The sequence below is a fragment of the Oryctolagus cuniculus genome, chromosome 3 (genome assembly GCF_964237555.1).
Source record: "Oryctolagus cuniculus chromosome 3, mOryCun1.1, whole genome shotgun sequence".
NCBI classification, from domain to species: domain Eukaryota; kingdom Metazoa; phylum Chordata; class Mammalia; order Lagomorpha; family Leporidae; genus Oryctolagus; species Oryctolagus cuniculus.
Genome location: NC_091434.1, coordinates 82,932,517 through 82,954,452, shown reverse-complemented (window position 1 = coordinate 82,954,452; position 21,936 = coordinate 82,932,517). Strand labels below are relative to the sequence as shown.

Below are 21,936 nucleotides of genomic sequence, written 5' to 3'. Positions count from 1 at the left end.
GGAATGCTGAGAATGCACTGTTGTGTTTGGTTTTCTAACTTCTATAACAAGACAGTGAACTTCTGGTCACTGCATTAAAAGTTGTAAAACATTCCTTGTGTCTTGAGCATTTAGTTTTCCACCACAGTTTGCTCATGGAAAATCAATGTAAAACCCAGGGTACCCTGATATTATCTAAAGCAATCTGTTTGAACCCAAGTTACCTCTTGTAACAATATGCAAGTTATATTCCAACGCTCCAACCCTTAATTCCTCTTCTCTCCCCTCCTTTTCTCTTCAGAGACGACAGAGTGTTGAAAATGTTAAAGGCTGTGCTGAAGAAGAGCCGAGAGGGAGGAAAGGGAAGCAAGAAGGAAGCCGGTATGTGTGCAGGAACGACCTGAGCCTGCGGGGTGGGCATCGACAGCGGCCCCTCTGCCTGGAGCCTGGGTGGGTGCATTGCTGTGGGAATGGGTCAGAGAGGGTTAGAACCAACAGCGGAGTAGGGGCTACGAGAAACTCAATAAATTTCTGCTCTTTTCTTATAAGAAGTCGGACTTTGAAAATTGAGTTTGGTCTATGAACCAAATTCTTCCCCAATAGGCTTTCAGGGTTCGTCATTTTAACAGGTCGGCCAGACCCAGAAGCAGTCAGATTAAGGACATTGAGGTAGCCTGGTGTTCAGGAATTTGATTGCTAGAAAGCCGTTTCCTTTGTCCCACTTGCAGCTGAATTTTATAGCTTTGACTAACTGCTGGCTGATGGTTCCTTCCTTTTTTTTTTTTTTTTTTTTTTTTTTTGGAGTATCAGATTTTACTCCCAACAGGTGTAGTCCCACTAAATACAAGACTTAATGCCAGACTTGTAGTTTCATTATGCTCAGTATTCCCGTGTGGAGGGTTTTTTTTTTTTTTTTTTTTTTTTTTTTTTTTTTTGACAGGCAGAGTGGACAGTGAGAGAGAGAGACAGAGAGAAAGGTCTTCCCCTGCCGTTGGTTCACCCTCCAATGGCCGCCGCGGCCGGCGCACTGCAGCCGGCGCACCGCGCTGATCCGATGGCAGGAGCCAGGAGCCAGGTGCTTTTCCTGGTCTCCCATGGGGTGCAGGGCCCAAGCACTTGGGCCATCCTCCACTGCACTCCCTGGCCACAGCAGAGAGCTGGCCTGGAAGACGGGCAACCGGGACAGAATCCGGCGCCCCGACCGGGACTAGAACCCGGTGTGCCGGCGCCGCTAGGCGGAGGATTAGCCCAGTGAGCCGCGGCGCCGGCCCCGTGTGGAGTTCTAATGCATGTGTGGTCATTGTGGCGCTCTTAGCATTTCATTGCATGGGGTAGCCTCTTCACTGGTTATTTTGGTGATTGCTAGTGTTGCACCCTGGAAAAACCACACTTTGTCAACCCATAAAACTCTGTTAGGCTAAAGTGACATTCTTGAAATGGTGCATTTTATTCTTAAACTTATGTCAATCCTGTTCCATTGGAGAATGGTTGATTTTATTAGTTATTGTTTATTAAATAACTTTTTTTTTTGTGATTTCCATTAAAATGTGGGGATATCTCAAAGTTTGTAGAAAATTGAATTAAAAGATCAGTTTATTTCAGTGCAAACAAATTTTGAAATCCATATATATGAAGGGTCTTCTACAAAAGTTTTTGGAAAATGCGTATTATGAAAAACTATGCATGGATTCCAAAAATATTCACACCAAAAGAAACATCTTTTAATCCCATCATCCATTAACTTTTTGAAGTACCCTTATATAAGTGTGCTTATTAATGAAACATCACCAAATTATGATTAACTTGATTCAAAAGATCCTGTAATATCTTACAGTAATATTTTTAATGTCAGTTGTTTCTGTATTTATGTAAAGGACTAATTGCAAATCTAAATGTTTTGGTTATATGGAACCTAGACAGATTTTCTGTTTATGACTAACTATACCTTAAAAACTCAGTCACTCTCACTTAAAAGTGGAGCCTTTACTGTAGGGTTGCTGTGAAAATTCATTATAAGCTTTTCCTTAGTGTTCGAGAAAACAGATGAAAAGAAGAAAGGGTTTTTTAAATTAAAAAAATTATTTTAAGGGCCAGCGCCGCGGCTCACTAGGCTAATCCTCCGCCTTGCGGCCCGGCACACCGGGTTCTAGTCCCGGTCGGGGTGCCAGATTCTGTCCCGGTTGCCCCTCTTCCAGGCCAGCTCTCTGCTGTAGCCAGGGAGTGCAGTGGAGGATGGCCCAAGTGCTTGGGCCCTGCACCCCATGGGAGACCAGGAGAAGCACCTGGCTCCTGCCATCGGATCAGCGCGATGCGCCAGCTGCAGCACGCCGGCCGCGACAGCCATTGGAGGCTGAACCAACGGCAAAAAGGAAGAACTTTCTCTCTGTCTCTCTTTCTCTCACTGTCCACTCTGCCTGTCAAAAAAAATTATTTTACTTATTTGAGAGACATAGACATCTCTCATCCACTGATTCACTTCCCAAATGCCTGCAACAGCTGGGGCCTCCCAGTCCAAAGCCAGGAGCTGGGAACTCAATGTTGGTTTCCTACATGGGTGCTGGGGATCCAAGTACTTGAGCCATCACCTGCTGCCTCCCAAGGTGCACATTAGCAGGAAGCTGGAATCAGGAGCAGGGCTGGGACGCAAACTCATGCACTCTGCTATGACATGTGGGTGTCCCAAGCAGCATCTTAGTTGCTGTGCCAAGTGCTCACCCCAGAAACCAGTTTTTAATGATACAAACAGTAAAGCATAGTCAGTTCTAACCCTAAGAATCAACCTCTGACTTCAAATAATGTTATAATTGTACTTTGGAGAATTTTAGTTCATCTTTTATTTTTAAAGGTTTATTTTATTTATTTGAAAGGCAGATTTACAGAGAGAGGTAGAGACTGAGAGACAGAGGTCTTCCATCTGCTGGTTCACTCCCCAAATGGCAACAATGACTGGGGCTGGGTCAGGCCAAAACCAGGAACCAGGAGATTCTTCTGGGTCTCCCACGTGGATTCTGGGGCCTAAGCACTTGGGCCATCCTTTGCTGCTTTCCCAGGCGCATTAGCAGCAAGTTAGATTGGAAGTAGAGCAGCTGGGACTCAAACCAGCACCCATATGGGATGCTGGTGCTGCAGTCACTGGTCCTTCAGTTCATCTTTCTATCTAGGGAACATGCTCATCCTATGCTGTGTCATGGCCCAAATGTTTTTTTTTTTTAAGATTTATTTATTTGAAAGTCAGAGTTACATAGAGAGAGGAGAGGCTGAGGCAGAGAGAGAGAGAGAGAGGTCTTCTATCAGTTGGTTCACTCCCCAATTGGCAGCAACAGCTGTAGCTGCACTGATCCAGAGCCAAGAGCCAGGAGCTTCTTCCAGGTCTCCCATCTGGGAGCAGGGGCCCAAAGACTTGGGCCGTCTTCTACTGCTTTCCCAGTTGATAGCAGAGAGCTAGATGGAAAGAGGAGCAGCTGGTACTCGAACCGACACCCATATGGGATGCCGGCATTGCAGGCGGCGGCCATACCCTCTACGCCACAGTGCTGGCCCCAAAAACATCTTTCTTATTCATTCATTCTCTGAAAGCTGCTTTAAAAAAAAAAATCTCACCCCCCCCCCCCCCCGCCGGGCATTTTGGCTCATCTTTTGTAATTTCTACCATAAAGTTGGACGCTAAAGTGTAAGGTCTCCAAGCGCAAACTCCCTGCTCTGTAACAGTCTTCCCAAGCAGAGCTCCCATCCTCTTTGAGCAGTACCAGGATCGTGTGAAGTAGCAGTGCAGTAAGAATGATCTGAGGCAGACAGGCCAGACAGGGAACACAGTTCGCCTTTGAAACTCTTCCAACTTCAGAGCATGTGATTTGGGGTTTTTGTCTCCCTTTGGTCTTTAAAAGCAACTACTGCTTTCTCTGAATCATTTCTTTATAATAAGTCCCACACACTATGACTTTTTCACTAATGCAAACCAAGTTGAAAAAGCAATGGGAACATTTCTCATAAAACATCTGTATGGTATGTGCCTGTTTGCTCTTAACTGGAACCTGGTTGTATTAGGTTGGGAACAAAGCAGATGGAATTTGAAATCCTGATGAAGTTATGTCACAACATGATTGGGGGAAGTACTTGGAATTCGACTGTTCTTACACTGATTTCTGTGCCAGCACTCATTATATAAGTAAATTATAGCTACGTTTCTCTATAAATTAAAGCTGGCTGATCTACTGAGACTACTCTGAAACTTGGATAACAGCATCTCCTGCAATATGGAAAAATGTTGCTCTACTGTTTCCAATTAAAACCAATCTTTGTGGCAGAGACAAAAGAAAATTCATTTTAACGTGCTTGAACTCACAATCATATAGAAATTTAGGAAATATTTATGTCTGAAAAATTGGATTTAGCTTTTCATAGCCTTTGGAGATTGTTTTTCCAGACAACCTTTTACTATACTTTTATGTCAGAACCTGTTTTGAGAATTTGGAAAGTACAATCAGTGTGTTACATTGAATATTCTTCAAAAGAAACCAAATATGTTTCAGAAATATTGAAAAGTTATTTCCTCGGCTCCTATACTTAAAAGTATGTCACATATATGTACTTTACACTTTGGCAGAATTTAAACAGGTGTTCAAATTCAAGTTACATGCAGGTAACTTTATTGGAAATATATACAGTGAGATTTAACAGAAGGGAATTGACAGAATTCTGAAGAAATCAGCAAAACTTTTTTTTTTGATGATGCTGTTTTTTTCTTGTACCTAGGAAATGCTTCTAGCTGGACAGAAAGGTATTCTGGGGGCTGTCGAGGCACGTTGGAGAATGCAGTCATAAATACCTGAAAATGCCTCTTGGAGAACATGTTCACATTCACCTTGTCCCCGCTGTGCCTTCAGTACAAATGAGCACTCTGTTTCTCTTGACCTTGAGTTAGGCCTAAAGGAACAGAAATCAATACTAAACCATAATGGGGGAGAGCCGGGCGAGGGCATCAGTTATTTTTTCCCTTTCTCTGCTCTTAAGTTTGGACACTGATGTGAAACAAGCACGTGAGGCCCGTTCTTTTATTTTGAGACTCTCCAGAGAGGTCCACAACCTTCTACCATATGTTTATTTTAAATGACCTTTATTATCAGAAAACTTTATGGTAACCACTATTAAACTGTTACTTAAGTTAAAAATTAAATAGGTATTGTAAGGTTAGGAGTATTCTGATAATCAAATCCGGACCTAATAAGAGTTTGGAGTGGCTTTAAGATCAATACAGGAAGTTAATATCCTTTCATTACTGCAACACTGTTTAGGAAATGGGTAGGGGGGAAAATGCCACTTTACAATAGGAAATGTCAAAACTTGATGGAATGACTTGAAGGAAGACCTGAGTAGATGGACAGAAATGCCATGTTCCTGAATAGGCAGATTCATATGAAAATTATTTGCATATTTCATTTACTCTAATGAGATCCCAATTTAAGGGAAAAAACCTTTAGTGTTTTTATAGCAATTTTAGGTTTACAGCAAAATTGAAGGTCCAGAGATTTTCCCTGACCCCTGCCTAGCCCCTCCCATTGTCACAGCTGCCCCCCAGAATAGTGCATTTGTTGTGATTGATGAATCCGCATGGATACATCCTAATCACCCAAAGTCTGTGATTTACTTAGGGTTCTCTCACATGCTATGGATTTGGACACACAGATAATGATGAGTTACCCCATCATAGTGTCATATGGAGTATTTTTACTGTCCTGAAAATCATGTCATTTTTTCCCCTAACATAGCATAAAGTTGATTTAAAAATTCCTCTAGAAGGGAAGAATGCTTAAAGCATAGCCAGGTGGGGCAGGTGCATGTAATGGCTGATCCTGCTTCAAATGCCTGGCCTCCAGCTGCAAGAGAGACCAGTAGAGTGTGTGTCCGGATTTCTTAGCTTTATAGGGCAAATCAGACTTTACCTTCACCAACTGGCACTTTGTAGAAGATCTTAACGTTGTGGATATTGGGCAGGTCCTCCTCTCTTTCCAAAACTAACAGTGTGTGTAGTACAGTTCCTGGTAGTAGCTGCTGCTTGAACATAGCAGATAAGTGGTCAGCTAGTTCTTGTGGGTTGTGTTTCCTCTACTGGTCTTGAAGAAATGAAACAATGTTGTCTAACACCTATGTTAGATTCTGAAGTTCACAGTTGATAGTGTTTTTGTTTGTAAACCTCAGATTTTTGCCCTCTCTGTGGAAGCATTAGATAGGCAAGTCCTTTTCCCTTCTCTAGAGGAGACTGATCCCTTTCTGTTTCTGTGTCCTGTACTCTGCCAATTTTGAGTCCATAATATATGTGTATATGTGTATATATATGTATGTGTGTGTATATATATATATTTAAAGGACAGAGTTACAGGGTGGGGGGAAGATGGAAAGAAGTAGAGATCATCCATCCACTGATTTACTCTGCAAATGACCTCAACGTCAAGGGATGGGTCAGGCTGAAGCCAGGAGCCTGAAACTCCAGCTGGGTCTCCCACATGGGTGGCAGGGACCCTAAGCATTTGGGCTATCTTCTGCTCCTTTCCCAGGTGCATTAGCAGGGAGCTGAATGGGAGGTGGAGCAACCGGGACTTGAACCTGTGCTTTGCTATGGGATGTTGCCCGCTGCACCACAATGCCAGTCCCAAGTCCGTAATATTTTGCCCCATCTCTCAAGTTGTCTATTATTGGTATGGAAGTGGGTTGAAGTTAATGAAAAAGGCAAAGTTCAGTGAACTTTTAATTGTGGTCTCACTTCAGTTATAATATAGGCTGATTAAGGAATAGTTTCTTAATGGGTAAAAATAATAACTTTTTATTAGTCTTCCCCTTTCAGTTTAATTATTTGTGTTCTTTTTCAGCAGGGGGGCTTAGTTTGAAACAATTTGCTAAATAGCATTTGACTTTCACCTTTCCCATCATTAAAACCCAGGTGGTTGGTTAAATCCACTTGTAATAGTGTTAATTAAGGTATTGGATAGTCTCTAGGGCTGTGTGTACTGAATTAATCTGTTAGCTTTGCATCTAATTCTTCACTTTGAATTTGAAGTTAAAGGAAGCTGTTTGCCTCTAAAGTTTAAAAGCCATTGATGTGATTGTTAAGCTTGGTATTTTAAGCCGTTCCAGGCTGTAGTCTGGCTTTCAGTGGTACCTTCTAAAAATGCCTCAGTACAAACGATGCTTTGTTTTATCCAGAAAATATGAGGCTGCTTCTGATTACTCTGGGCTGCCTTGCCCGTCTTCTGTGGTTATAGACTCTCAGGAACTCAGTGCAGTTGACCGTCTTGCTGAGCTGTGGGTTTTGGTGTCTTGTTAACAAACTCCAAAAATGTTCCCCAAACAATAAAACAAGCGCAAACAGTTCATTCTAAAGGTGCTCTATTTTTCTGAACCAGGCTTTTAAACATTCTGCAAAATATTAGGGCACGATTTAAGCACAGAATGCAATCAGGCTGGTTTTTAGTAGGGGCAGGAATGCTGTTTGTTCCCTCTGGTTTGATGGATTCCATCTTATTTTTCTTATCCCTCATGCATGTCACAAAGTCTGGAAAAACACAGACTTCAGAATGAAAAGACACAGATTCAGACCTTTGTCTGGTCACTTCCAGGTGAACTTGAACTTGGACAAATGTGTTAGCCTCACAACTGTAATCAGGATGAGAGAACCCGTCTGTAAAAGTGTCTCACTTTGCATTTGGCTTCTGCTAGACATTCACTCTTTCTGTTGTTGTTGTTTTTTTAAAGATTTATTTATTTTATTTGAAAGAGTTATAGGAGAGGGCCATCCGCTGGTTCACTCTCCAAATGGCCATGAATGGCCAGCACTGGGTGAAGCCAGAGCCAGGAGCCGGGCACTTCCTCTGGATTTCCCACCTGGGTGGCAGAGGCCCAAACACTTCAGTTATCCTCTGCTGCTTTTCCCAGGCCATTAGCAGAGAACTGGATTAGAAGTGAAGCAGCTGGGACTTGAACCAGGGCCCACATGGGATGCTAGCTATCATGGCAGCTGGCAACTTTACTCAATACAACACAGCACTGGGCCCTGTCTTTTCTTTCAAGAAAACTAGTAGCATAAAGCACAATCCAAATTCCCTGAAAACTTCTTGTTCCTTCCCTGTTGAAGAGAAGCAGGACTGATAGCCCGATGACTTGCCACTCCCAGAATCTGTCTTTGCCCATCTACTTCAGATACTGAGGATGCTTCTCCCCTGGTTGTCCTTTCCCTCATAATGAATCGGGGAGAGTTCTGAGTCATTTGTGACTTTGTCTGATGGCTTATGCTTTAACATTGTTTATTTTACTTTCTATCCTCTATCAAGTACTTGCATCTTATCCTTTTCCTTTGTAAAATTAAATAGAAAAACATTTTTCCCATGCTAAAGAGATTTCAGGGTCCAGCCAATGGTTTTGAGAATAGATTTCTACCTGTTTATAGAACTTCATTGCAACACATTGTGTGTTAGTGAAGGTGGAGGGCCGCCAGCATTCATTCTCCTTCTAGCATTCCTGTGTGTTTTAGAGAGCGATAAAGGATGAAAGACTTAGAGGAGGAAGGGAACAAATACTGAGCATTTATCATGTTCCAGGCACCTACACATCATGGGACACACTGGTTTGTAATGAACGGCCTTTCTTGTGAGGGGTGTACTTTGGAGAAGCTCTGGACCCAAGGGAAGGAGAGTCAGCCACCCTGATCTTCCACCCTTTATTGCCAATGAGACCTTCAGCAAGACATGATATAACTTGATCATGATAAAGAATTTGGCAAAACTCCTAAACAACACTTTTTTACTTGGGCCCATTTTTGTACATATATGTATATATGTGTAAATGCAGTAGGAAGCTTAAATTTGTAATTCAGAGTAATTTTTTCATTTAAATTTATTTGAATGGGAGAAAGATAGACAGAGGTCCATCTGCTGGTTCACTCTCTAAGTGCCCACTTGAAGCCAGGAGCCAAGAACTCAATCTCTGTCCCCTACGTGGGTAGCAGGGACCAACCACTTGAGCCCGTACCTGCTGTCAGGATGTGTGTTAGCAGGAAGCTGGAATTGGAAGCAGAACCAGGATTTGAACCTAGGTCTCCCAAGCAGTGCTTTAACTGTTGTGTCAAACAGCTGCCTCATTTAAAAAAATTTTCCATTAAAGTGCTTTCATGCAAATACAAAACAATGGTCTTATTTTATATAAACTTAGTTTTCAAAGAGATTCATCCATTTGTAACTTAATTCCCATGGAAAACTTCGTATTTTTTTCCATGGGACCTATTTGAACTTCCTAGAATTGGAATTCTAAGGTTTTATTTCTGTTCTACAGAAATGTTAATTTGATGGTGGAGTAGGAAGGGAGCTTGCTGCTCTAATCTAGGAGAAGATTTAAAAACTTGGAAAGAGTGAAGTCTCGGGGAAGAGTTAGGGAGAAAACAGCAGAGGAAACTCTACACAAATTGGAGGGGCACAGTGGACCTACATGGAGGGTGAGGACATGCGCAACTCAGGACCCCAGTAGCCAAGAGCCTCCACAACTGTGTTGGAGAGTGAGGTGAGACCAAACTGCAGTAGCCCAAGCCACTGATGAAAAGGAATGGCTTTCATAGAGAAATCAACAAACAACAAATGCTGGTGAGGATATGGGGAAAAAGGTACCCTAATCTGCTCTTGGTGGGAATATAAACTGGTAAAACTGCTGTGAAAGACAGTGTGGTTATACCTCAAAAATCTGAATATAGACCTACCATATGACCCAGCCATCCCACTCTTGGAAATTTACCCAAGAGGAATGCAATCAGCAAATAAACAAGTTATCTGCACTCCCATGTTTACTGCAGCTCAATTCACAAATGCTGAAACATGGAATCAACCTAAATGCCCATCACTGAAGACTGTATAAAGAAATTATGGGATATGAACTCGATGGAATACTACACAGAGGTAAAAAGAAAAAAAAAATGAAACCCGGTCATTTGCAACAAAATGGATGAATCTGGAAACTATCATACTTAGTGAAATAAGCCAGTCCCAAAGGGACAAACACCACATGTTCTCCCTGATCTGTGATAACAGAGCACCTAAAATGAAGTTAAAATGACACTTTGAGGAAGCAATGACTTAAACAGCCCTTGATAGACTGTCAAGGAACAGGTTTTTTTTTTTTTTTCTTTTTTTTTTTTTTTTTCCAATTGTCTTCATGCTATTTATTGAACTCTTCACTTAACATAGAGTTTATCATATGTGTATGAAGTCAGTGGAAAATAGATCTCAGTAAAAAATGGGAATAAGAGGGAAGAGGAATTTTGTAATTGTAAAGCTGTATAATACTGCATACGTTCCTGTGGACTTAATTCCAAGGGCACAGTCTAAAAGCTTCCTCAAATCTCATTAAGCTGGGTGGTAAAAATGCCATCTTAAGTGTTAATTTTAACACTGAATGTGGTTACTTTATCATATATATAGGATTAAGTTTTTTTTTTTAAGATTTAATTTATTTATTTGAGAGGTAGAGTTACAGATAGAGGGAGAGACAGAGAGAAAGGTCTTCCTTCCGTTGGTTCACTCCCCAGATAGCCGCAGTGGCCGGAGCTGTGCTGATCTGAAGCCAGGAGTTTCTTCTGGGACTCCCATGTGAGTACAGGGGCCCAAGGACTTGGACCATCTTCCACTGCTTTCCCAGGCCATAGCAGAGAGCTGGATTGGAAGAGGGGCAGCCAGGACTAGAACTGGCTCCCAGTGCCGCAGGTGGAGGATTAACGCACTGCGTCACAGAGCCGGCCCCAAGGATTAAGTTTTAAAGGGATCATGTAAATAAGATCAGATGTCTGGTAATAATAATAGAATTAAAAAGGAGAGAATGTTCCAACATAGGAAGCAGTTCACACAGCAGACTCAGAAAGACAATAGCTTTAGATAGCACTCTGACCTCAGAATCAGTCCTTAAGGCATTCTGGTCTGGCTGAAAAGCCCATGTGAGTGTTTCAGGCATGGAAAGCCAAGATACTGTGGCAAAAAATGTCGTATACAAAGGACCTCTGTGAATGAGACCCCAGTGGAAAAAAGTCATCAAAGAAGGATGTACTTTTCTCTGAAGGGAGGAGAGAATTTCTGCTTTGCTTATGGCCTTGTCTAAATGCTGACAGAGATTGTGGACTCAAAAGGCTTCTATAGCCTTGGCAGCTCATGACAAGAGCCTCGGGTTGTCACTGGCATCATATGTAAGAGTGTTAATTGTTAAATTAAGAACAGGAGTCACTGTGCACTTACTTCCCATGCAGGACCTCTGTCCTCAATGAGTTGTATTATGAGAATTAACTGTAGAACTTGTTCTCAAACAGTTTTTTTTGTTATGCATGTGTGTGCTAATTGTTGAAATCTTTACTTAGTATAGAGTTGGGCTTCTGCATATAAAGTTAATTGAAACTGAATCTTAATGGAGAATGGGAATGGGAGAGGGAGGAGGAGGTGTGATGGGAGTGGGGGTGGGAGGGCGGGTATAGTGGAAAGAATCACTGTCTTCCTAAAGTTGTACTTATGAAATTTGTACTCATTAAATAAAAGGTTTCTTTGAGGAAAAAAGAAAAAAAACATTGTATCTACAAACCATATTAAATCTGTTAAAAACTAATTAAAATTTTTAAACTGCAATTTAAAAAATAATAAAACAAATGAGCAGTCTGAAAAAAATTTTTGATTATATTTAATTTGCTGGCACATGAAGTTCCTGGGTTTGGGGGGTGTGGGTAGAATACCAAAGATTTTGGCCTTGTTGGCTTTTTATTTTGTGGAGTTTGATGTAGCCTGCATTTCTCATCAGAGTATGAAGAGGAAGGGGACGTTGGCTGTGCAGTTGCCCTGCGGTTGACTAAGATGGCCATGGTAGAAGTGGAAAGTAGGACCCTTGTCTCTTGACCCTCCCTCCCACCCTCCCTGTGGTGGCAGCCTAGTGAGAACATACCGGCCGTTAAAGTGCCAGGGGACTCAAGTTCTTGTCTTGTTTTGGAGACCTCAGCATGCAGTCTTAACATTAAAGATTAAACATGTACCTGAACAATTGGTTTTAATTCAGAAAGTTTGTCAGTTTCCAGTTTCAAGGGGAGCTTACTTAGAGGGGAGAAGATGTTTGAACAAGCAATAAACAAACAAACCAAGGGAGCTTACTGCTAGATCAGAACATGATGACACTCAGGCACAGAGTATTCAGGAATGTTGTCACCTCTGATGTGGAACGTGCACTAGGGTGGCTGTGGTGGTTTGGACTCTTGTATGGAGTTTTCGGAGATCAGAGAACTGGCTGACAGCAGAGGCCAGGAGCCTAGATAGACATTCCAGGTTAAGTATGATAGAGCATGGTTACACATGGCTGGTTGTGTTTTAATTTCACTTCCTGAAATTGAGCAGTTTGTAAATGCAAAGTTGCTTTGTGAGGTCTTGTTTCTGTTTTTAATGAGAGTTATTATTTATTTCAAAGGTCGAATGATTGAAACAGAGACAGACACTGGTTCACTCCCCAAATGCCTGCAAAAACCAGTGCTGGGCCAGGCCGAAGCCAGGAGTCAAGGACTCCGTTCCAGTCTCCCACATGGGTGGCCAGGACCCCAGTGCTTGGGCCATCAACCTCTGCCTTCCAAGACACAATAGCAGGAAGCCAGACCAGAAGTGCAGTAGCTGAGACTTGAGCTGGCGCTCTGATATGGGATGTGGGCATCCCAAGCTGCAGCTTAACCTGCACCGTGCCATAGTTCCTGCCCCAAGGGCTTGTTTATTTCCCCAACCAGAGAAACAAATTGCCTAGGTAACTGTAAAGTTATTTAGAAAACTTCCTTCCAAGTATTAGATGTTAGAAGTAATCTGATTTTTGATAAAGACATCTTAAAATCTTCTTGGGATGCCGTGACTAAATGTCATAGACTGAGTGGTTTAAGCAACAGAAATCTGCTTTCTCACGGTTCTGGAAGCTGGAAGTCAGAGATGAAGATGCCAGCATGGGCAGGTTCTCGTGAGGGCTGTCCTGGGCTTGTATAGAGGAGAGACAGCGAGTGCTCTGGTCTCTTCCTGTAAGGGTACTAGTCTCACCACCAGGACGCCACCCTCACCATTCATAAATACCGTTGCCATGGGGGTTAAGTTCCACACGGGTTCCTCCACAGCACTGTATTCCTGTGATCATAGACATCATGCCATATTTCATTGATTATAAAGCACACCACTATTTTGTGTATGTCTAAGGCAGAAAAAGCTGTTGTCAACTGAACTCCCTACTTCATCAGTTAAGATTTCTCTTAAACTGATCTTTAGTCATCTTTCTGTTTTCCAGAAAATAAAAGGAAAATAGAAATGAAATAAATGGATTAAGGTATTTTTAAAAACACATTCAGTGTGATTTTTTTCTGGTGTGTGTGCCGAATCTGTTGTTCTCCACACCGTGTTGTCTTCCTGCTGTGAGGCGTTGGGGATGCAGTGTTTTTTGTCTCTTCCCTGTTTTCTGCAGGACTTCATTCCTTGCTACAAATGTCTGTTCTGCAAGGTTGATGTCATCCCTTTCACAATCTCAAAGGGAGGTTTTAATGGAAGGCTTTCGCGTAAAACCCGGAGCTTGTATTCCTTCCACAGGGGCCCCTCAGTGGTTTGTAGTTGGAACCTGGAAGGGCCTGCAGTAGTTACATCTTTACTCCGTCATGCATGCTGACCCAGGCTTGCCCAGGCCGTGACTGCCACGGCACAGCTACTGCCTGCGTGCGATGCTGAGATGCTGCCAACTGTTAAGTTATTGTTTTAATTACACCAGATTTCAATGATTATAAAACATACCATTATTTTATGTACTACTAAGGAAGTAAAAGCTGTCAGTTAAACTGCCATGATACTTAGTCACTTAGAGTGTTTGTTATCCTTAAGATTTCTACAACAGAAGTACAGAGGAATAAGTATTGGTCTTTGAATCAATACCCAATATGGTATATGCCCATGGTAGGAAATCTGGAAAATACTGATAAGAATGAAGGAAAATAAAAACAAAGATATTGCGTATCTTCTGCTTTGTCCTACTTACACATAATGTCATTAGTCTTTGCAAAATGTTTAATATTTTATGGGACCAGTATACTATGATTTGTGCCCATTTTCCCCCCAAATTTTTCTCATTCATTAAAAAACCCTCCAGAAAATAAGTACCTTTTGTATGAATTGCTGATTATTTTAATAGAATATTTCTTGGCATGGAATTAACAGTAAAAGGAAATGAGCTTTTTATAAGCTCTTGCTTTTGCCACATTGTTTTCCAGGAAAGCTGTATTGGTACCACCTATATGAGTAGTATGTGAACATGCCTGCTTGCATGATTCTTAAAAAAGAGAGACAGAGATAGACAGAGTAAGCTCCCAGTTGGCTGGCCCAGTCCATAAATATTTGCGACAATCTGCAGGACTGGGCCAGTAAAAGCTGGGTGCCCAGAACTTCATCCTGTTCTCCCACATGAGTGATAGGGACCTGATTACTTGAACCATCCCAGCTGTCTCCCAAGGTCCACATTAGCAGGAAGCTGGAATCAGGTAATCCATTGTGAGACACAGGCATCTTAACTGTTAAGGCTAAATGCCTACCCCATGATTCTTACTATATTATGATTTTAAATATTCTTTGCCAATTATTAGGTTAAAACGTGTTCCGTTGTTTTTAGCAAATCTTTGAGTTTTTGAATTGGTAGATGTCTTTATTTAGTGGTTGTTTATATTTCCTCTTTCGTGGTTGCCTTTTCATGTCCTTTTTATTTTTTAAAAGGTTTTATTTATTTACCTGAAAGGCAGAGTTGCAGAGAGAGAGGTCTTCCATCTGCTGGCTCACTCCCCAAATGCCCGCAACGGATGGAGCTGGGCTGATCCCAAGCCAGGAGCTTCTTGTAGGTCTCCCATGTGGGTGCACGGTCCCAAGGCCCTGGACCATCTTCCACTGCTTTCCCAGGTCACAGCAGAGAGCTGGATCGGTAGTGGAGCAGCTGGGACTTGAACCGCTGCCCATATGGGATGCTGGCACCTCAGGCGGCAGCGTCACCCATTACACCTTAGCACTGGCCCTGCATGTCTTTTTTATTACTATTATTTTTAGTTGGCATTGTGAGAGCCTTTTGGGCTGTTTTTCTGCTGTGGCCCCTGGTGTGTATTAATGGAGTTTTCTTATAAAGTCACTCATTGGAGAGTTTTTGGTAATACTGAAACTGCCTATGTTTGTGGATGTAAGTGTCTCAATGCATTGTTAAAACTGCACATTTATGCAAAGGCTAGAAATGTGCTACTCTGGATTAGATTCAAGAACTTTATTGAGAACTCCAAATAAAAACATGGAGGCCACTAAAATGAATCATCAAGGGGTGCACAGTATTTGACAGGGTTCTGCCTCTGTGCGCAGCGGAGGGAGTGCAGGCGCCCCTCCCTCGCTGGACGTTCTGAACTGCAGGCAGGGATGGTGCCAGCAGCTTCGCTGTAATAACGAGTTGTGTATTCATAAGTGAGGCTCTTAGTACAGCTCCGTGCTCCTGGTTCCCTTTGTGTAGGGATTCTTTTTCAAACTATGATAAAGTAACAAAGTTTTTCAGAAGTTTTACATCTAGAGGGTAACTTAGAAATTGAGTTCAGTGTTTTTTTTTTTTTTTTTTTTTTTTTTTTTTAGAACTGTTTGGGAAAAAAGGCATTGAGCAGCCACCCACAGTCACATAGTTAAAACAAAGAAGGGATCAGATGATCATTTTTGACTCCAAATGGGTTTTTTACACTATGTCTCTGGCTGGCCTTTATTTTTATGACTTCACTGAGTAAATATAAAGGAAAACATATTTCCATGTTTTGTCGCTGTTCCAGGGATAGAAGATAATACACCTCATTTGTATTTCTCTTTGGGGATGTTTATTTTGAGGATTTTTTTTCTTCTCTAGATTTTTTTTTCTTTCTGCTAGAAGGATTATTTCTGAGATTCTGATCATAGTCACTGAGTAATATCTTTATTTTTCTAGATTTTAAAGTGAAATTCTCCTTGGTATCCTTGAGGCTGTTAGGATTTCATCCTATTCAGAAACCAGTTTTTTAAAGCCATTCAAATAGGCCATACATGTAGTAGTTAAACATCCTTAATCGTCAAAGCAAAAGCTAGGCAGTGATATTAAAGCAAAAGTGAAGACTAGACACCATTGCTATTCTGTTTCCATTTTCACTGCCCTAAAGACAGCTGCTGCTGCTGCTGTTTAAGTTTTATTAACTTGAAAGGCAAAGTGAGAGAGAGAGAGAGAGAGAGAGAGAAAGAGAAAGAAAATGAGAAAGAAAGAAAGAGAGAGAGAGAGAGAGAGAGAGAGAGAGAGACGTGGTTTGCCCCATCTACTAGTTCATTCTCAAATGGTCAAAGCAGCCCTCCTGCCACAGCCCAGAGTCCGGAACTCCACCCCAGTCTACCACGTGGGTGGCAGGGGCCCATGCACTAGACCATCTTCCACTGCTTTCTCAGACATATTAGCAGGGAGCTCAATTGCAAGTGGAGCAGCCAGGATTTGAATCAGCACTACGATATGGGATGCCAGCGTTGTAGACAGCAGCTTAACCTACTGTGTCCCAAATGTGTTTTATTCTGTAAGTTACCATGTGGAGTTTTAGATATGTTACATATAAGTGAATACCAATAAATAGACTTCTAAGAAGTTGTTCAATATTACTTCAGGCCAATAGACTATAATTTATTATTCCCATGTTGCTGGACAGGTTATATCCTTTTTGTTGTCTTTACAAATCAATCCTAGAGTGAATCTCCTTATACATAAAGCTTACCGTGCTTTTATATAAATTGTAAGAAAAATTGTTGGGCAACAACTTTGTTCACTAATAATTTTTGTAGATTTTTGTCATTGTTATTTGAAAAGATGGTATTAATTTTACAATTCCACCAGCAATATATGAGGATACTTGCTTATTCAAATTTTCAGCAATATAGGTTATGGTCAAGCTGTTTCATCTTTATGACTATGATGTACAAATTTCATCTCATTTTAATTATGCAGTTCTTTAGAATGAAATCACACACACTTTTGGATGTGTATTCACCATTTGAAACCATGCTGGCTGAGTCTGTACCCTGACTCCGTAGCTGAACCAACTGTGTGAATTTAGACAAAGTACCTGACCTTTCTGTGCCTCCTGGTTTGATGATCATGATTAAATGAATTAATATTTATAAACTGCTTAAGGCCTTGCTTTGCACATAATTCATGTTCTGAAAGTATTTGTTGGAAATGAATAAAAATTTAAATTTCTTAACATTGTCTTGCCTATTTAACTGATTTTCTGTTGGGTTCAGTAGCTGTTTTATTATCTCAGTAAGTGGTTAACTGTTAACTTAGTAGCTAAAGTTTTAAACAAAGCAAATGTGTTGTATCTAATTTTGAATTATAAAGAGATTCATTTAAGTCATCCTTTATTTTTGATAGGATTAAGTGAAGGATTGTGAAGAAATTCTTTAAGTTCAGTGTTGAAATTGACCAAGCAGTTACAAACATTATTTCAGGAAGGTCAGCTCTCTTTATTTCCCTCCTTTGTGTGTGAGTTTTGATGCTGCTAATCGGGTTAAACCTCTTAGAGCTACATTCTTAGCTCCCAGATTCTGAAGATTAGAGCTTGTGAAGGCTTTTCCCCCCTGCATCCATTAAGTTGTTACCATGGTGTTTGGACTCTGCAAATGGTACTCAGATCTCTTCTGATTTAAAGATGAACAAGAGCCCTGCTGATTTGGCTTCAAAAAACTCAAGTAGGAATCTCAGTCTGAGTGTACCTGGTCTAGTTTTATGTTTCTGAACTTCATAAAACAAAGATGTGGCGTAACAATTATGAGGGTCAAATGAAATGAAGTTTGTAATATTGTGAATGAAATGTTGAAGATGTGAGGAATTTTTTAAACCACACAGTAGGGACTGGTGCTGTGGCATAGTGGGTAAAGCCATTGCCTGTAGCGCTGGCATCCCATATGGTTTGAGTCCAGCTGTTCCACTTTTGATCCAGCTCCCTGCTAATGTGCCTTTTTTTTTTAATTTCTTTTTTTAACTTTTATTTAATGAATATAGATTTCCAAAGTACAGCTTATGGATTACAATGGCTTCCCCCCCATAACGTCCCTCCCACCCGCAACCCTCCCCTAATGTGCCTTATAAGTCAGCAGAATCTGGCTCAAGTGCTTGAGACCCTGCACCCACATAGGAGACCTGGAAGAAGCTCCTGGCTTTGGAACAGCCTTGCTCTGGCCTTTGTGGCCATTTGGGGAGTGAACCAACAGAGAGAAGATGTATCTCTTTGTTTCTATCTTTGTAACTCTGCGTTTCAAATAAATAAATATTTTAAATCAAATCTTAGCATATAGTCCTTTAAAAAATAGAAGCACATGGTATCCTTGTATTTGAGAAGTGCTCATTAAACAAGAAAATGCAGTGTATGCATACAAATATTTAAGTTTGTATTGGAGTTTTTGACTCCATATGTGGGGGGAGGAGTGAGATAGCTCTCTTCTTACTCAAAATATTAAGGAAACCAGGAAGTGAACCTCAGTTCACCAGTAAGTAATTGTTCTAGAGAAACATGTCCTTAGGAAAAGTAGATCTTTATTGAATATTTACAGTATGTCAGGCAGTGGGCTAGTTATAAACTGTTACTTCATACTATCAGTAGCTTATTCATACAGGTTAAAAGACCTCTCCTAAAATATTGTGCATTACTAAGTGTTAGAAGTCAGGATTTGAATCCAGTTTCATGGTCTCCAAAGCCTGCCATCTGGGCAATACAACAGCAAGGCTGCTTGGGCTTAATTTCTACTTGAGTTACTTGACTGTGCTGTGCTTCCATTTTGCATCTGTGAAATGGGGATAATAGCAACATGGTAGGCCTTTGGCATCTATGAGTTCAACCAACTTTGGATCAAACATATTTGGAGAAAAAAATTGCACCTGCCCTGAACAGTGTATCAACTTTTTTTCTTGTTACTATTCTGTAAACATTACAGCAGCTATTTGCACGGCATGTATATTGGTATGCTGGTTTGAGTCCCAGCTGCTCTGATTACGATCCAGCTTCTGGCTAATGTGCCTGGGAAAGTAGCGGAAGACGACTCAAGTGGTTGGGCCCTGCTACCCACATGGGAGACTGAGGTATAGTTCTTTCTTTCTTTGCTTTGTTTTTTTTTTTTTTTTTTTTAATATTTATTTATTTATTTGCAAGTCAGAGTTACACAGAGAGAGAGAAGAGGCAGAGAGAGAGAGGTCTCCCATCCGCTGGTTCACTCCCTAATTGGCCACAATGGCTGGAGCTTTGCCAATGCCAAGCCAGGAGCCAGGTGCTTCTTCCAGGTCTCCCACACAGGTGCAGAGCTCAAGGACTTGGGCCATCCTCCACTGCCTTCCAAGGCCCCAGCAGAGAGCTGGACTGGAAGAGGGGCAGCCAGGTCTCAGGATGCTGGCACTCCAGGCCCGGGCATTAACCCGCTGTGCCACAGCGCTGGCCCCAGGCTTTCGTTCTTATTCATAATATTCCATTGTGTGGAATTCCTGGCTGTTGTGGCCATTTGGGGAGTGAACCAGTGCCTGAAGATCTCTGTGTCTGGTGCTCTTGCAAATAAATAGACAATAAATAAATAAATAAAAGCATATGGGAGGATGTGGGTATGTATGCAGGTACTGTGCCATTTTCTGTAAGGACTTGAGCACCCTCCCATTTTGGTGTCTCAGGGGTTGATGAGTGGATGAATCCTGGAACCCAGTCCTCATGACACCAAGGGACAGCTGTATCCACTTCCCCTCGGCTGTTGGTTGTGAGGATTAAATGAGTTGAAGTGCTTAGACTAGTGCTGGTACCATAATAAGCATTTGACACCATTCTGCCTCTTGGCTTTTCTGCCCCTTGACTTTTTTTTTTTTTTTTTTTTTTTTTTTTTTGACAGGCAGAGTGGACAGTGAGAGAGAGAGAGACAGGTCTTCCTTTGCCATTGGTTCACCCTCCAATGGCTGCTGCAGCCAGCACACCGCGCTAATCCGAAGGCAGGAGCCAGGTGCTTCTCCTGGTCTCCCATGGGGTGCAGGGCCCAAGCACTTCGGCCATCCTCCACTGCACTCCCTGGCCACAGCAGAGAGCTGGCCTGGAAGAGGGGCAACCGGGACAGAATCCAGCGCCCCGACCGGGACTAGAACCCTGTGTGCCGGCGCTGCAAGGTGGAGGATTAGCCTATTGAGCCGCGGTGCTGGCCCTGCCCCCTTGACTCTTTAGACTCCAGTAAACGGCAGCATCTTGGAGACTTGTTTCCTTAGCTCAGTCCTCTGCATGACAGACAAGCCTTGCTATCCCATCTGGTACAGATGGAGGAAAGGGTGTAGTCATGGGCTTGTCCTGGCAGGCTGCGGTAGGGACAGTTGCTGGGAGGGCATGCATGTGCTAGGAGATGGAAAGGGGGCAGGGATGCGAAGTCAGAATACAAGGATCTGGAGCAGAAGTATGTACGTCTGCAGAGAAAGTGTGTGTGCATTCAAGGGTATTGCACGCATGTAACTCAGGGTTCACCTCGGCTTACTCCAGTGGGCTCTAGTGTGCTAATACAGTGATTCCCAACCCTGCTGGTTCACCTAGGCTTCCATGGTTCAGCTTCTCACCCATCCACTGAATCACCAGTTGTTGTTGTTTCCATGATGGTGATTTTTGACTGGTTAGCCAGGATTGGGATGCACTGCAATGAAACTTGTTCCTGTGTCTCTGCAGGACTATTCCCTGCTGGCCATATAGATACTCACGTATGTGACTTTGAAAACTCTTAGGGGAAGGATATTGCCCATTATGTGGAAAACCCTATTCTTGGCAGTTCTATAAAGATGAACTTAAATACAGATAAGCTGGTGAGTGAAAGGAATCTATAACAAGGGACAGGATTTGATCAAAGCAGTTTGTCAGTATATTTTATTTGGTTCTTGTGTTTATGTTGATTCCTTGTCAATAGTGGCTTATTTTCAGGCTTACACTTGCAAGTTAGATACACAAAAAAAGAATAGCTATTGAAAATTATGTTGATGTTTAGTTTATATACAACATTTATAGCAATTGTTAGAGGGTTTTTTTTTTTTACCAGATAGATAAAGAATGAATGAAGTGAGTAACTCACATTCCATTTTATATTTGAGAAATCATGATTAGAGTGGAATGTTAATATGGTTAGCTGTAGTGAGACAATATTGACATTGTTGCTAAGCTGTTTTACCAGACATGCCATTGAGCCTGTTGCTTTGAAAACTGAGCAATGCTTTTTTTGTTTTTGGTGGTGGTGGTGGAGCAAGGATATAAGAAATAAAATAAGATCCATATAAACAAGATAGAGAAAATACAAAGTCATCTGGTTGTCTCCCCTACTCCCTGCCCCTCAGCACAGCCCTGTGAAGGATCTTGCTCATAGCCACATGTATGCAGTTGATTTAGTCTGCCTTTTTCTAGAGTGTTAACTGAGTTGGTTGTGTTGCCTTTTTCAACATGTTTTTCTGGGAAGGAAACTTTAAATGCTGCCTAGAAACTCTGGGCCATTTTTTCCCAAAATGTTTATAGATCCTATTTTCCTTGTAAGGAATTGAAATGAGATAAATGGTAGCAGCTCCCTTTTATTCTGTCTCTTGTACCAGGGCCTGTTGGCAGACAGCTTTGCTGACGGGATTGCCAGAGTTTGGATTTCAGTAGTTGGCGAGGGGGTGGAGTACTGGTTATGGCATTGTTCTAAAAGTCTTTTTCCCTCCACTTATTTTTCCACCCCCAAAATTTCAGCATGTCCAATGTGACAGAATGTTCCTGGTGATTATCATTCAGGGAAACATGTATTGCTAAACTATCTCTGGGTAACAGTCAGACTTTCTCAATTGCCGAATAGTGCTCTGTGCTGTTTGCACCTTGGTTAGGGAATCCACTGTCTGGGATGACTCTCT

General features: G+C 41.8%; 1 protein-coding gene across 21 annotated transcripts in view; it reads left to right on the top strand.

Annotated features, from left to right (window-relative positions):
* Positions 1-21,936, top strand: part of TANC1 (tetratricopeptide repeat, ankyrin repeat and coiled-coil containing 1) — a 248,195-nt gene that overhangs the window by 89,821 nt on the left and 136,438 nt on the right. For 10 of the 21 annotated variants that reach the window (XM_051849489.2, XM_070070817.1, XM_070070813.1 and 7 more), the window contains exon 2: positions 281-360. The exons of 7 other annotated variants lie outside the window; for them this stretch is intronic. In XM_051849489.2, the coding sequence (XP_051705449.1) occupies positions 300-360 (61 nt within the window). In that variant the 5' untranslated portion in view covers positions 281-299. Of the gene's footprint in view, positions 1-280; positions 430-21,936 lie in introns of those variants that run through there. 4 more of the 21 variants (XM_008258621.4, XM_070070820.1, XM_017342878.3 and 1 more) reach the window with 2 other exon arrangements.